The sequence below is a fragment of the Hyperolius riggenbachi genome, chromosome 6 (assembly GCF_040937935.1).
Source record: "Hyperolius riggenbachi isolate aHypRig1 chromosome 6, aHypRig1.pri, whole genome shotgun sequence".
NCBI lineage: Eukaryota > Metazoa > Chordata > Amphibia > Anura > Hyperoliidae > Hyperolius > Hyperolius riggenbachi.
This window is the reverse complement of record NC_090651.1, coordinates 103,303,255-103,316,496: the sequence shown is the minus strand read 5'-3', so window position 1 is coordinate 103,316,496 and position 13,242 is coordinate 103,303,255. Positions and strand designations below refer to the sequence as shown.

General features: G+C 43.8%; 1 protein-coding gene across 1 annotated transcript in view; it reads right to left on the bottom strand.

The window, feature by feature from the left end:
- LOC137522064 (putative ferric-chelate reductase 1) overlaps positions 1-13,242 on the bottom strand; it is a 160,121-nt gene that overhangs the window by 52,785 nt on the left and 94,094 nt on the right. Inside the window, exons 11-13 of the mRNA XM_068242088.1 lie at positions 11,182-11,297; positions 7,771-7,857; positions 6,207-6,304 (exon numbers count right to left, since the gene is read on the bottom strand). Of these exons, the coding sequence (XP_068098189.1) occupies positions 6,207-6,304; positions 7,771-7,857; positions 11,182-11,297 (301 nt within the window). The remainder of the gene's footprint in view (positions 1-6,206; positions 6,305-7,770; positions 7,858-11,181; positions 11,298-13,242) is intronic.

Below are 13,242 nucleotides of genomic sequence, written 5' to 3'. Positions count from 1 at the left end.
AGCCAGCTCTGACAAGCTGTTTGTCAGCAGCGTGGCTGTGATTTAAGAGGGATTTCAGAGTGCAGGTGGACCTTAGGGGGGGTTTGGGATAGCAACAGAGGCTGGGCTGTATAGGCAGATCCAGCCTCTGTATGCAGATAATATTCTTCAAACCCACCTCGGGTTCTCTTTAAGCAGGTATACCACATATTGGGAATCACAATTATAACAGCCTTTAATTGGAGATTGTTTCCCTGTATATGGATGTACTATATAAGGGGCTCTGATGATGGAGTGGCAATGCACGCAGTTGAGACAGGGGAATGTCCCCCTACGAGTGCAGCACTCTGGTGGTCTAACCAAGGTCTTCATCTCAGCGTGTACTAATTAGAGTTGAGCTGAAATTTTCGTAATTTCGCATTACTATAATTACGCATGCGAAATTTGCGATTACGATGCGAAATTAGCGTAGCGAAATTGCCATTAAAATCGTAATTGAAAATACCGTAAGCGTAATTTTCAACGCGAAATTTCGCGTTTCGTTCATGCCGTAATTTCGCATTAAACGCTACCGTAATTTCGCGTTAAACCGTAACGCTTCGTATAATATAAAAAAGCCGCCGACTTTAAGGGTTAATAGCAAAGCCACCTTAAATGCTAAGAGCCTCAAATTTGGAGAATATATTAAGGAGATCAGGAGGAATAAGAGGAAAAATTTTTTTTTCAAAAAGACCTTATAGTTTTTGAGAAAATCGATGTTAAAGTTTCAAAGGAAAAATGTAAACATTTAAAAACCCGCCGACTTTAACGGTTAATAGCAAAGCCTGCTTAAAGTTTAGGAACACCAAATTCCTAGGGTATATTAAGGGGATCAGTGGGAATAAGAGGAAAAAATTTTTTTTTCAAAAACACCTTATAGTTTTTGAGAAAATCGATTTTTAAGTTTCAAGGGCAAAAATGTCTTTTAAATGCGGAAAATGCGGCTGAGCGGCGAGTGGCGTCGGGTGCGGCGTAGTTACAATGTAACAAAGTTGTTACATAATAACTTTGTTACATTGTAACTGATAGAACATTTCCGAGGATATTGCGTGGGATCATTTATTTAAAGGGACAGGTAAGTATTAATGGTTAATTAAGAATATTAAAGGACTTTTTTCGTGGTTATGTTTTTTGTTCAATTAAAATACTTTTTCTATCTGTTTGTGTGTTTATTTACTTTTAACTCTTAAAGGAAATGGGTAAGGGGTACTACAAGTACCTCTATACTCATTTCTCCTGGGAGGGGGGTGGGCATCTGGGGGACCCCTTTTTAAAGGGGACTCCCAGATTCCACCATGAACCCCCCACCCAGGAAATCGCGGCCTCCACCTCCACCGCCCATCGGAGGTGGAGAAGAGCCCCTTGTCCTTGGATTGGACAAGGGCTCGGAGGGGGAGGGGAAAGCTTGGCTGCCCCTCCCCTTCCGAGACCCCCCAATCCATGGACCATGCGGGCTGGTATAGTCAGGGTGCGGAGCCCCACGCGGCCGGTGCTCCGCATTCTGGCTATCCCAGCCTGCATGGGGGACAAGGGGTTAAAGAGGTCTGGGAGGGGGGACCCCACGTTCTTTTTTTTATATATTTCCCACACTCAGAACGAAGTAAGTAAAACTCTTCCCACTTGGGGGAATCTATGAAAATAATACACTATTGTTACCTGTGCAAAAAAACCTGACATTTTCCGCATTTAAAAGACATTTTCGCCCTTGAAACTTAAAAATCGATTTTCTCAAAAACTATAAGGTCTTTTTGAAAAAAAATTTTTCCTCTTATTCCCACTGATCCCCTTAATATACCCTGGGAATTTGGTGTTCCTAAACTTTAAGCAGGCTTTGCTATTAACCGTTAAAGTCGGCGGGTTTTTAAATGTTTACATTTTTCCTTTGAAACTTTAACATCGATTTTCTCAAAAACTATAAGGTCTTTTTGAAAAAAATTTTTTTCCTCTTATTCCTCCTGATCTCCTTAATATATTCTCCAAAGTTGAGGCTCTTAGCATTTAAGGGGGCTTTGCTATTAACCCTTAAAGTCGGCGGCTTTTTTATATTATACGGAGCGTTACGGTTTAACGCGAAATTACGGTAGCGTTTAATGCGAAATTACGGCATGATACGACTGTAATGCGAAAATTACGTGAAAATTACGCTTACGCGAAATTTCGCGAAATCCTTCATTACGATTATGTACTTACGGCTATAATCGTAATTACACTAATTACGCGAAATTTCGCAAAATCGTAATTAGGTCATTACGCTCATCTCTAGTACTAATCTATCCCGTAGAGTGGGAGCTCGTTTATATGAAAATAATGGTGGATTTTGAAATTTATTAATGGAGGGGATAGAGCGAGACAATGTGCTCCAATGTCTTTTAACAATTCTACTAATGGAGTCACTCCATATATTAAATTTAGAAACAAAAGGTAATCGATTGCCTACATTCTTTCTCCCCTTGTGTCGTGCAGGTGTCTCTCTCGCCTCCCTGCGTGCATTAGCCACCACATCCCCAGGATACTGTCATGCTAAGAATTTTTGTCATTTCATCTAGTCGGGACTCAAGTTTCTCTCCATCACCCACTATGCGGCCTATCCGCATAAATTGACATTTAGGTATGGCACATCTAGTGCTTCTAGGATGGAAGCTGTCAAAAGAGAGAATAGCATTACGGTCTGTAGGTTTTACATACAGGTCTGTATACAATCTTCCATTGTCAATTCTGACCAAAGTGTCTAAAAAATGAACACTGTCGACATCACAGTGTATAGTAAGGCGAATAGCCTCACATTGTTGGTGTAGCTGTGAAGTCAGCTCCTCTAGGGCCGAACGGGGCCCCGCCCACACGCAAAATATATCTTCAATGTATCTTAGCCAAATCTTGGCATACTTTTTAAAATTTGGATTGTTAAACACTTTCTTCATAAACATTCATGTATATATTTGCATAGGACGGGGCCATGTTCGACCCAATGGCTGTGGCACGTACCTAAATAAAAACTGTCGTTGAATACAAAATAATTAAATTTCAAAATAATATGTAACAAAATCAATCAAAAACTGAATCTGAGGATCAGAAAAGTCAGAAGCTATAAATAGCATATGACCCCCCCCATCATGAGGGATGGAGGTGTAGAGGTTCTCAACATCCATAGTGACCCATCAAGCTTTCCTCAGGAATATCCTGAAGAGGCGATAATTTCCAGGAACATAGTAGTGTCCCTTAAAGGGATACTGTAGGGGGGGGGGGGGGGGGTCAGGGGAAAATGAGATGAACTTACCCGGGGCTTCTAATGGTCCCCCGCAGACATCCTGTGTTGGCGCAGCCACTCACCGATGCTCCGGCCCCGCCTCCGGTTCACTTCTGGAATTTCTGACTTTAAAGTCAGAAAACCACTGCGCCTGCACGCCCGTGTCCTCGCTCCCGCTGATGTCACCAGGAGTGTACTGCGCAGACACAGACCATACTGGGCCTGCGCTGTGCGCTCTTGATGACATCAGCGGGATCGAGGACACAGCAACGCAGGCGCAGTGGTTTTCAGACTTTAAAGTCTGAAATTCCAGAAGTGAACCAGAGGCGGGGCCGGAGCATCGGTGAGTGGCTGCGCCAACACAGGATGTCTGCGGGGGACCGTTAGAAGCCCCAGGCAAGTTCAACTCATTTTCCCCTGACCCCCCCTACAGTATCCCTTTAAGTATGACTTTTGTGCTACAACAAAATGGGCGAAGAATGTAATCAAGGTATTTTGCAAAGGGTGAAAGAACCAAATCTATCCCTGATACTATAGGGCGGCCTGGAGGATGTTGTAAATTTTTATGAATTTTTGGTACCAGGTATAACACCGGTGTTCTTGGATATTCTATTTGTAGAAATTTGACCAATTTATCATCAACTATCCTATCTTGAATGGCTTTGTTTAGAACATCAGAAATACGTTTTTGTATATCGGGCAGAGGGTCGCAGGGCAGTGATTGATAGGTGTTACAGTCAGATAATTGGCGCATCGCTTCCGACATATAGTCTTCAATATTCACCACTACCACTGCTCCCCCCTTATCCGCCGGTTTAAGAATGATGGAATAATTCAATTCAAGTTCCCGTAATATCTCTGTGACGGACTGCTATGAAGAATACTAAATAAAAGAGCATAATACTTTATTGATGGTGCTGGCTTCATCTTCCAACCATAATTAAAACTCACGTATTTAATTTGTGCATTTGTCCTGGTTATTACACAATTTAAATTATGTCCCTATCACAATGTATGGCACCAATATTTTATTTGGAAATAAAGGCGCATTTTTACAGTTTTGCATCCATCACTATTTACAAGCTTATAATTAAAAAAAAAAAAAATAGTAATACTTCACATGCATATTAAAAAAAAAAGTAAAAAAAAAAAAAAAAAGAAAAAGTGGAGACCCTTTAGGTAACTACGTTTGTTTATTGTAATTAGAAAAAAAAATGACTGTGGCCAAATGGTAAAACTACAGCTACATTTTTTTATTTTTTTTTTAAAGTCCTGTAAGCAATCTCTCTCACTTACAGGAAGTGAAGGGAGGACTGGAAACTTCTTTAGAAAGATTGCGGTCAGTCTTTCTGACGGGGAGTTAGCTCAGTGAATGGGAACTGTGTTCCCATTCATTGATCTCCGGGCTAACGAGCGGTGGCATGGGAGTGCGCGATTGCACGCAGGAGCACATAGCCACGCGCAACAGAATAGCAGCATCCTTTTGTACGTAATAGCAAAGTCCAAAAGGTGAAAGTAGTTAAACAACTATCAAACTGTTCTTTTGTAAACCCCACATACCTATAGAGCTTTTAGCTAGCAGCAATAGAAAGCTTTCCAGAGGTCTCATCACAGCCTGTTTGAAAAAATGCCTTGTTTACCAGCTGTCTGTAACAATTTGTGTTGGCATCAGGCTAGAGATACCATGTAGCTAGGTTCAGGGTTGGATGTGTTTTTTTTTTTGTTTTTCTTTTTTTACCATCCAAGGCTGCTATCACCAGCTGCCCACTAACAAACAGCAAACCCCAACCACAGACACTTATTGGTCCCAGTAATCAATGTATTTAAAGAGATTTATTAACAATACAATTTTACTAAGCAATCAACCTTCCAATTGATTGGATTGGACAGTAGGGAGTGTGCCAATCGACTACAAATTACCAATTTGTCAATGGTTTTATCACCGGTTTGTGGATTGATTTAATCTGAAATGATCAGAATGGTTATAATTTTGTTCCATTTACGGGCCAAAGCAATGCTTTCTGCTCTGATAGGTTGGAGCTGGGTGCAGCAGGACTTGAAGAGCAAGAGCAGCCGACGGTGATGAGTGACATCTTTACCCAGAGTCCCAGAAACTTGCAAGACTAGTGCGAGTCACATGTTTGGCAGCTTGACTGCATGAGTGCCAGCCCACCCCTTGCTTCCTGGTGCCCTAGGCCATGGCCTTTAGTGCCTTGCCTGAAATCCAGCCATGGCTAGGTTCCATTTACAGTTTCTGCTCTGCCTGCTTTATTAAAGATCACATGTGAACAGCTGAGGGATTTTTTAGATACAGAGAAGGATCTGAAAAGGACCCGCACTTTTTCCTTACTTGGATGAGTCTCCCCCTCCCATTCAGAATGAGATCTCCCTGGCTGTAAACTGTTTACTTTACACTGAGGCAGAGAGATACAGGATCAGGCACACACAGCTGCAACTGATTTACACACATTTGAAACTTCATTTCTGCTTTCTATCATTCTGAACACCTTTTACTCACACTATTAGAGCTAGTGAAGATTGTTTCTGTATGCTGGATGTGCTGGGCACAGTCCTCCATAGTAATGCCCACAGTGAGAACTGTTCTCTGTAAATGCAATTTTCTTCACAAAAACACAGATGAAAAAGCCTTTGTATTGCCATTTTCTAGTAGTTACAGGAAATATATATATGGCATTTAGAATTTTAGTTAGCCGTTAAGTTAGTCTGTTAAAAAAAAATCCTAAAGTTTCTCTAGTTGGCAGCTTCCGCAAGAGAGTCGGTCTGCGATCGTCAAACACCATATTAGCAACTTCATGCTTGGGTAAAATCTTTTAGAAACAGCATGGTCAGGTTCTAGCTGTAGGAAAAATAAGATTTTAGGCTAGAGCTGTTCTTTAGCCTGCAGCAGCAACATTTGCATCATTCTATAGAGAAAGATTCTTACCTGGGACTCTGAGGTGGAGGCCTAAAAATTGCCAGTACAGGTTGGAGAATCGCCAAAGCCATAACAATGCAGCCCAGATACTGGTGATAGCCTGCTCGCTAAAAACAACAAAACATAAATAACTATACAGCAGTAACAACGTATTGTAAAAGGCTTAAAAGGAAATTAACCTCACTAAGTCCAAATTCATACTGGCCTCCTGTGGTGTCTCATCCAAATGCTATCCAGCAAGCATGCAGAAAAGCATTTGGCAGCTTTCGCCATTTTTCACCACCGCAGGGACAGTGTAATGGTCTCTGGGGAGGCAGCTGCGGGAAATAGTACTGCCGCCGCAGCTGCCTCCGACTCCCTGCCTGGTAGTGTTCCCGTGTCTCGGGCATCTAGCACGCCGAGAACAGGCTTGTCAGCTGCTCATAGGGTTGCTGTATCACGTGTGCACAGACAGGACCTTTATGCGGGGAGGAGGCCCGTCAGCTGACCGGCCGGTCGGCTGACGTCAGAGGAGACTCTCGCCGCTCCTCATTGGCTTAGAGGAGGGGGCGGACCAGAGGAGTCTCCTCTGCCTTAAAAGCCAAGCGGCTTCACTCACAATTTGTCTGCTGTTGCGAATACCTCGTGTGAGCGCTCAGACCTGTGATAGCTATAATTATAATTCATTGAAAACTGTATTTGTGTACGACTGCCTTGTTCTGACTTCGCTCCTGCTTCCTGATTCTGTACCTTTGCTCATCTGATCTTTTTGCCGACTCTGCCAGAATTAACCTTCCTGTCTCTGCCTTCCGAATTTGGTACCTGATCTGCCTGTCTGTTGCCAAACCGATCTGTCTGACTACTCTACTCTCACCAGAGGGCCCTTGCTCTGGTGAGGGGTTTTCTTACTGTTAGGACCCACCAGCTCCTCTCGTGGGGTCTCCTTCCAATCAGTGATTACTGTTGCACCAAGCACTATACATTGTTCGTAGCAAACTCTCCCAACAGCTCCTCTGGTGGGGAGTTGCTCTGTCAGTTTATACTGTTTCTTTGTTAGTGGCAATCTATCTCACCAGCTCCTCTGGTGGGGTATTGCTCTCTATCTGAATTACTATTATACCAGGCTATTCATTGTTAATAGCTATTCGTTCCCCCAAGCTCCTCTGGTGGGGTGCTGCTTCTTATCAGATACTCTGTTGCCCCTGGCATTATACTCAGTCAGTAGCTATCATACCACTCCTCTAATATAGTTGTATTATTGGTGATTCTGCAGATCACCATATAATCAGGTATATTACTGATTATTGGTGATACTGCAGATCACCTAATAATCAGTAGTCTGTTCTTGCTGACGCCAATCGTTACAGACAGGAGTGCGTGTCAGTTCAAACAATGGAAAAAATAGGGATCAAAAACTCTTGCATTTGTGAAAACTATGATAAAAGTGCTGCTCATTCATTTGAGAGGGAAAGTCCTAAACGAGGTGTGCCATGGCTGTCTAGGCTATAAAAAAAAGGAAAAATAAACTCTCAAAAAAAATAAACTACACACTATACACTGCTCTCTTACTGTGACAGAACTAACATTTTCTTACATTGCTCAATCTACGACGATAGATGTAAGGAAGTACAAAAGCCATGGCTGTTAGCAGTAGCGTGGTCATCATAAGAATACGATGAACCTGTTGAAGAAAGAAGACACTTGTAAGTAAATCAAATATATGTCACAAGACTTATTTAAAAGGACCTCTGTCGTGAAATCTTAAAATTTAAAATATATGTAAACATATAGAATTAAGAAGTACATTTCTTCTAGAGTAAAATGAGCCATAAACTACTTTTCTCCCAGGTCACTTACAGTAGGTAGTAGAAATCTGACAGAACCGACAGGTTTTGGACTAGCCCATCTCTTCATGGGGTTTCACAGGGATTTCTTTATTTTCAAAATGCACCTAGTGAATCGCTGTTCCGTACAACTGCCAAAAAAGTGTACAGTGAGCAGGGAGGCTGGTCAGCATCTTTGTATACGGTAAATATTTTTCAGGGAGTGTCTTTATAAAGAATAAAAGGCCATGCAGAGAGTCCCCTATGGATGGATGGACTAGCCCAAAACCTGTCAGTAATCATGGGCGTCCGCACATATGGCAAAACCGGGCATCTGCCCGAGCCTGGCCACCCGCTGTTCCCCCTGGCCGCGTTCCCGTGCAGCCAGCAGGAGGGGAGCAGCGCAGAGGAGAGAGCTATGGGCACAGTGGGGAAGGGTGGACGTCTCCCCCCCCCTTCCCTCACCTTAGGGGGCTCTCTCCCTCGCTGTCCCCTCCAGAATGAAGTGTGCAGCGGCTGGCAGCGGGCGGAACTTACCTCGTCTCGCTCCTGCGCCGGAAGTTCTGGTGCCGCACTCTGGTCTGGATCAGACCAGAGTAGCGGCTAATCCATCCGGCGCGTGTGACGAGACGAGGTAAGTTCCGCCCGCTGCCCAGCCGCTGCACACTTCGTTCTGGAGGGGAGAGCGAGGGAGGGAGAGCCCCCTAAGGTGAGTGCCCATAGCTCTCCCTCTTCTCTGCGCTGCTCCCCTCCTGCTTGGGTACACCTGGCCACTTTTTCTGGGGACATATACCCCTGCCTACATATACTGGGCACATATACCCCTGGCTATATATACTGGGCACATATACCCCTGCCTACATATACTGGGCACATATACCCCTGCCTACATATACTGGGACATATCCCCCTCGCTACTTTTCCTGGGGACATATACCCCTGCCTACATATACTGGGACATATCCCCCTGGCTACATATACTGGGCACATGTACCCCTGCCTACATATACTGGGCACATGTACCCCTGCCTACACATACCCCTGGCTACCTGTTCTAGGGACATCTCTACCCCTGTCTACCAGTTCTGGGGACATCTATACCGCTGGCCACCTATTCTGGGGACACCTATAGACCTGGGGCTACCTATTTTTGGGGAACCACTGCTGTCAGATTGAGTGTATTTTGGGGAACTGCTGCCAGGTGAGAGGTGTCTACATATTAAGGGGGCATTCTGCCTATTTATGTGAAAAGCTGTCTATGTGCCTCATGACTGCTGAATTTGTCTTGTTGCGGGCCTCATGGTTACTGACTTTGTCTTGTTGGGGCCTCATGATTTGTTGGGGGCCTCAAGATTGCTGAATTTGTCTTGTTGGGGGGGGCCTCATGATTGCTGAGTTGGTTATGTTGGGGGCCTCATGATTGCTAACTGCGAGACTATGGAAAAAGCTGAATCATCATCATATGAGACAATAGCATTAAACCTACTTTTTCCGCTTTTTAAAACAGAAAATGAAACTGGTAGGTTCTAAAAAAAAAAAAAAATGAATACATTTTTCAGGAGTAGGATGGATGAAATGGTTTATCTTCACAGTTTATTTTCAACTTGGATTTTCTATAATGTTCATGTATGAGTTAAAACGTTTGTATTTAGTTTAAATTGCTGTTGGCCCTTTGTGATAGTAAAGTGACTTTGCAGTTTAGACACTCAACCTCCAAAAGGTTCGCCACCACTGTCCTAATCTAATGCCCCACCATTGCTTAGTTCATGTAAACTTGTCTCCACCCACGACCACACCCACATTCTGGTTCATGACCACACCCATTTTTCAGCGTGCCGCATGACGTAGCCCCATTTTACACCACCCCAGATTTTTGCCCCTCCCCCCCCCCCAGAAAAATTTCTGCGGACGCCCATGTCAGTAATGTGAGATTTCTACTACCTACTGTGAATGCCAGCAACATAAGAGATCATTTATGTTGCATTTTACTCAGGAAGAAAATTTATTATGGAGCTTTAAATTTTAAGATTTTCGCAACAGTTCCTCTTTAAGCACTGCTGCTGCGCTAACTACCAGAATGTTCAAATATCAACATTGTTAAAGAGAAACCGTGACCAAGAATTGAACTTCATCCCAATCAATAGATGATACCCCATTTTACATGAGAAATCTTTTCCTTTTCACAAATGGATCATCGGGGGCACTGTATAGCTGATATTGTGGTGAAGCCCCTCCCACAGGAGACTGAGGACCATTTTCCTGGCTGTTTCCTGTCTGTGAACTTCATTGCATTGTGGGAAATGGCTGTTTACAGCGGTTTCCAACTGCCAAAAAAAGCAAGCAGCAGCTACATCACCTGCCAGCAGTAAAAATGTCACCATGTGATAAATGTCAGAAATGTAAATCAGGGAGAGGAAAGCTTTTACAATGGGCAAACACTGACTAAATCATTTATACATAATTGTAAAAATGAAGCACTTTTTTTGTTACATAATTTTCACTGGAGTTCCTCTTTAAACGAACACGATATGCATACAGGAAGGTAGGGGGTGCAACTATAAATCATGGGTACCCCCAGCAAAATTAACACTGCCCCCCCCCCCCCCCCCAATGTTCACACCCTTTTCTTTGCCTTGCAAGGGTCATAAAACAAGAGTGGACATTGTACTCTTCACACCTATAACAAGTGTATGCACCCACCGGTTATCTGAAGGATGGACCCCTTTAACCGAGGGAGTAGTAGTTTGGGCCACCTTACAGCTGTGGGCACCCCTGCAGTGACACAGCTGCTCCCCTGTAGTTAAGCCACTGCAGACATGTCTCAAATCTTATTGCATAGGAATGCACCTGTGCCTCTTGCTTGTTGTAACACTTCTAGCAATCATTTATCACAGACCGAGTGGTTTAGGAGGTATGGCCGCCAGTTTGGACAATCACCATAAGGATGCATACAGCTGGGACTGTTTTGGGCCTACTAGTTGTGGCTCTCTGGGAATTTGTATCACTCTGGCTAGATTTATCAACCATTTGTGGATGAGGCTCATGATTTAAGAACACAATTGTCTACCAAATCTTGGCTGTACACAAGTGATTCTGGTATATTTTGGATGCATTATGAATTCCCTCCACCCCCTAAAAAAAAAAAAAAAAAAAATTTAGTTAGCTGGCTAAACGATGTTAACCTGGAACCAGATTTTCTCCCCACACAACCTTGAAGAAGGCCAGACAGGTTTAAAGAAGCGGGCAACAAGAACTCCAATGCTGACTGTGGTCATCCAAGCCACAAACATCAAGGCACCTATCAAAAAAAAAAAAAAAAAAGTCAATTAAACTTGCATTTACGTCCCATTGATCCACTCAACTTCTTACATAAGGCAGAATATTTCCACCGGTTTTCAGATGTATGGGATTGTAGGCAGCATTCTTGTTAAAACCTAACATAACAAAACCTAACATAACAAAAAAACAAAAAAAAACACACAACACTAAACTAGTCCAGTGATCTGCAAACTTAGCTTTCCAGCTGTTAAGGAACTATAAGTCCCACAATGCATTGCAGGAGTCTTGACAGCCACAGTCATGATTCATAAAGGCAAATACATTGTGGGACTTTTAGTTCCTTAACGCTGGAGAGCCAAGTTTGCAGATCACTGAACTAGTCCAAAACCTGTCACTTCTGTCCAGCTGGAGGCTGGATAGTGTAATGGTTAAGGGCTCTGCCTGACGCAGAAGACCAGGGTTCGAATCTCGGCTCTGACTGCTCAGACTGCTCAGTAAGCCAGCACCTACTGTATTCAGTAGGAGGCCTTAGGCAAGTCTCCCTAACACTGCCACTGCCTATAGAGCGCGTCCTAGTGGCTGCAGCTCTGGCGCTTTGAGTCCGCCAGGAGAAAAGCGCAATATAAGTGTTTGTCTTTGTCTGTTTTACTACCTACTGTAAGTGACAGCAACATAGGAGAAAAGTAATTTATGGCTCATTTTACTCGGGGGGGGGGGGGGGTGAAGTACTTATTTGTATGTTTGCACATATTTTAAATTTTACAATTTTTCGCCATAGTGCCCCTTTAAAATCATAAAAAATTGCCTGACCACCACAGCCCAGACAATAATAACCAAACAATTCACCCTTAGCCGATATTAAAGCTAGTCCACATTTTTCAGTGACACAACCACATAAAAGCGCCATGACTGAAAATAAATAGGGCCGAGAGGGTGGGAGCTTGCTGATCGCTCCACTGGATCGACAGCTGAGCAGCACTTAGGGCCACACTGCTGCGCTTGCGCTTTTCAAATCGCATGCATTTTTTAATCGCAAGGTCTTTTGAAAAAATAATGAAAATCGTGAAGACCTGTACACACTGGTGCAATGCGCTTTTCCTATTCTCATAAAGGCTTGCGATTTAAAAAGAGCAGCAGTGTGTACAGGCCCTAGGAGCCCCCTTATATAGCCCCTAATAACAGCTGGTTTGTCGACACAATCCAAAACTGCCAAGAATTGACAGTTTTCACCTGTGCCAACCAATCAGCTGTGATCACCTGACAGGCAGTTAAACTCACGAAGGGAGCCCAACTGTTAACCCTGGCTGCCACAAATCCCACAAGGAGCCTTCACTATGGCTTGGCTCCCTTAAAACAGAGTTTATACAAAACATGCACTGTTGGTGGGCCTTGGGGACAGGGTTGGGGGAACACGGCCTTAAAGGCTAACCGAAGTGACATGAGCTAGACATGTGTACGTATGTAGCGTGCCTAGCTCACAAATAACTATGCTGTGTTCCTTTGTTTCTTTCTCTGCCTGAAAGACTCAGTCCTCACTCAGACAGGAAGTGACTACAGTGTGACAGATATGTAAGTGGCTGACTCAGTCCTGACTCAGATATTTAACTCTTTCAGGCAGAGAAAGAAAAAAAGGAACACAGCATAGTTATTTGTGTGCTAGGCACTGTACATACACACGTCGATCTCATGTCACTTCGGGTATCCTTTAATTCCTGTGCAGCTGGGGAGATCTTTGGGCATGCCACATGAAAGGACAGTGGTGTAGCAATCACCATAGCAACCAGAGTGGTTGCTATGGGGCCCTTACCACAGGGTGGATGAGGGAGGCCCGGCATGCATGGGTGCAGGAGGCAATGTGGGGGTCCGACTCCGAGGAAGGCCCTCATGTTGCTGTTTGGCTGACAGCATGCCTGTCTGAGACAGGCTGCAACATCACTCCCACCCAGCGTGTAACAGACAAAGCA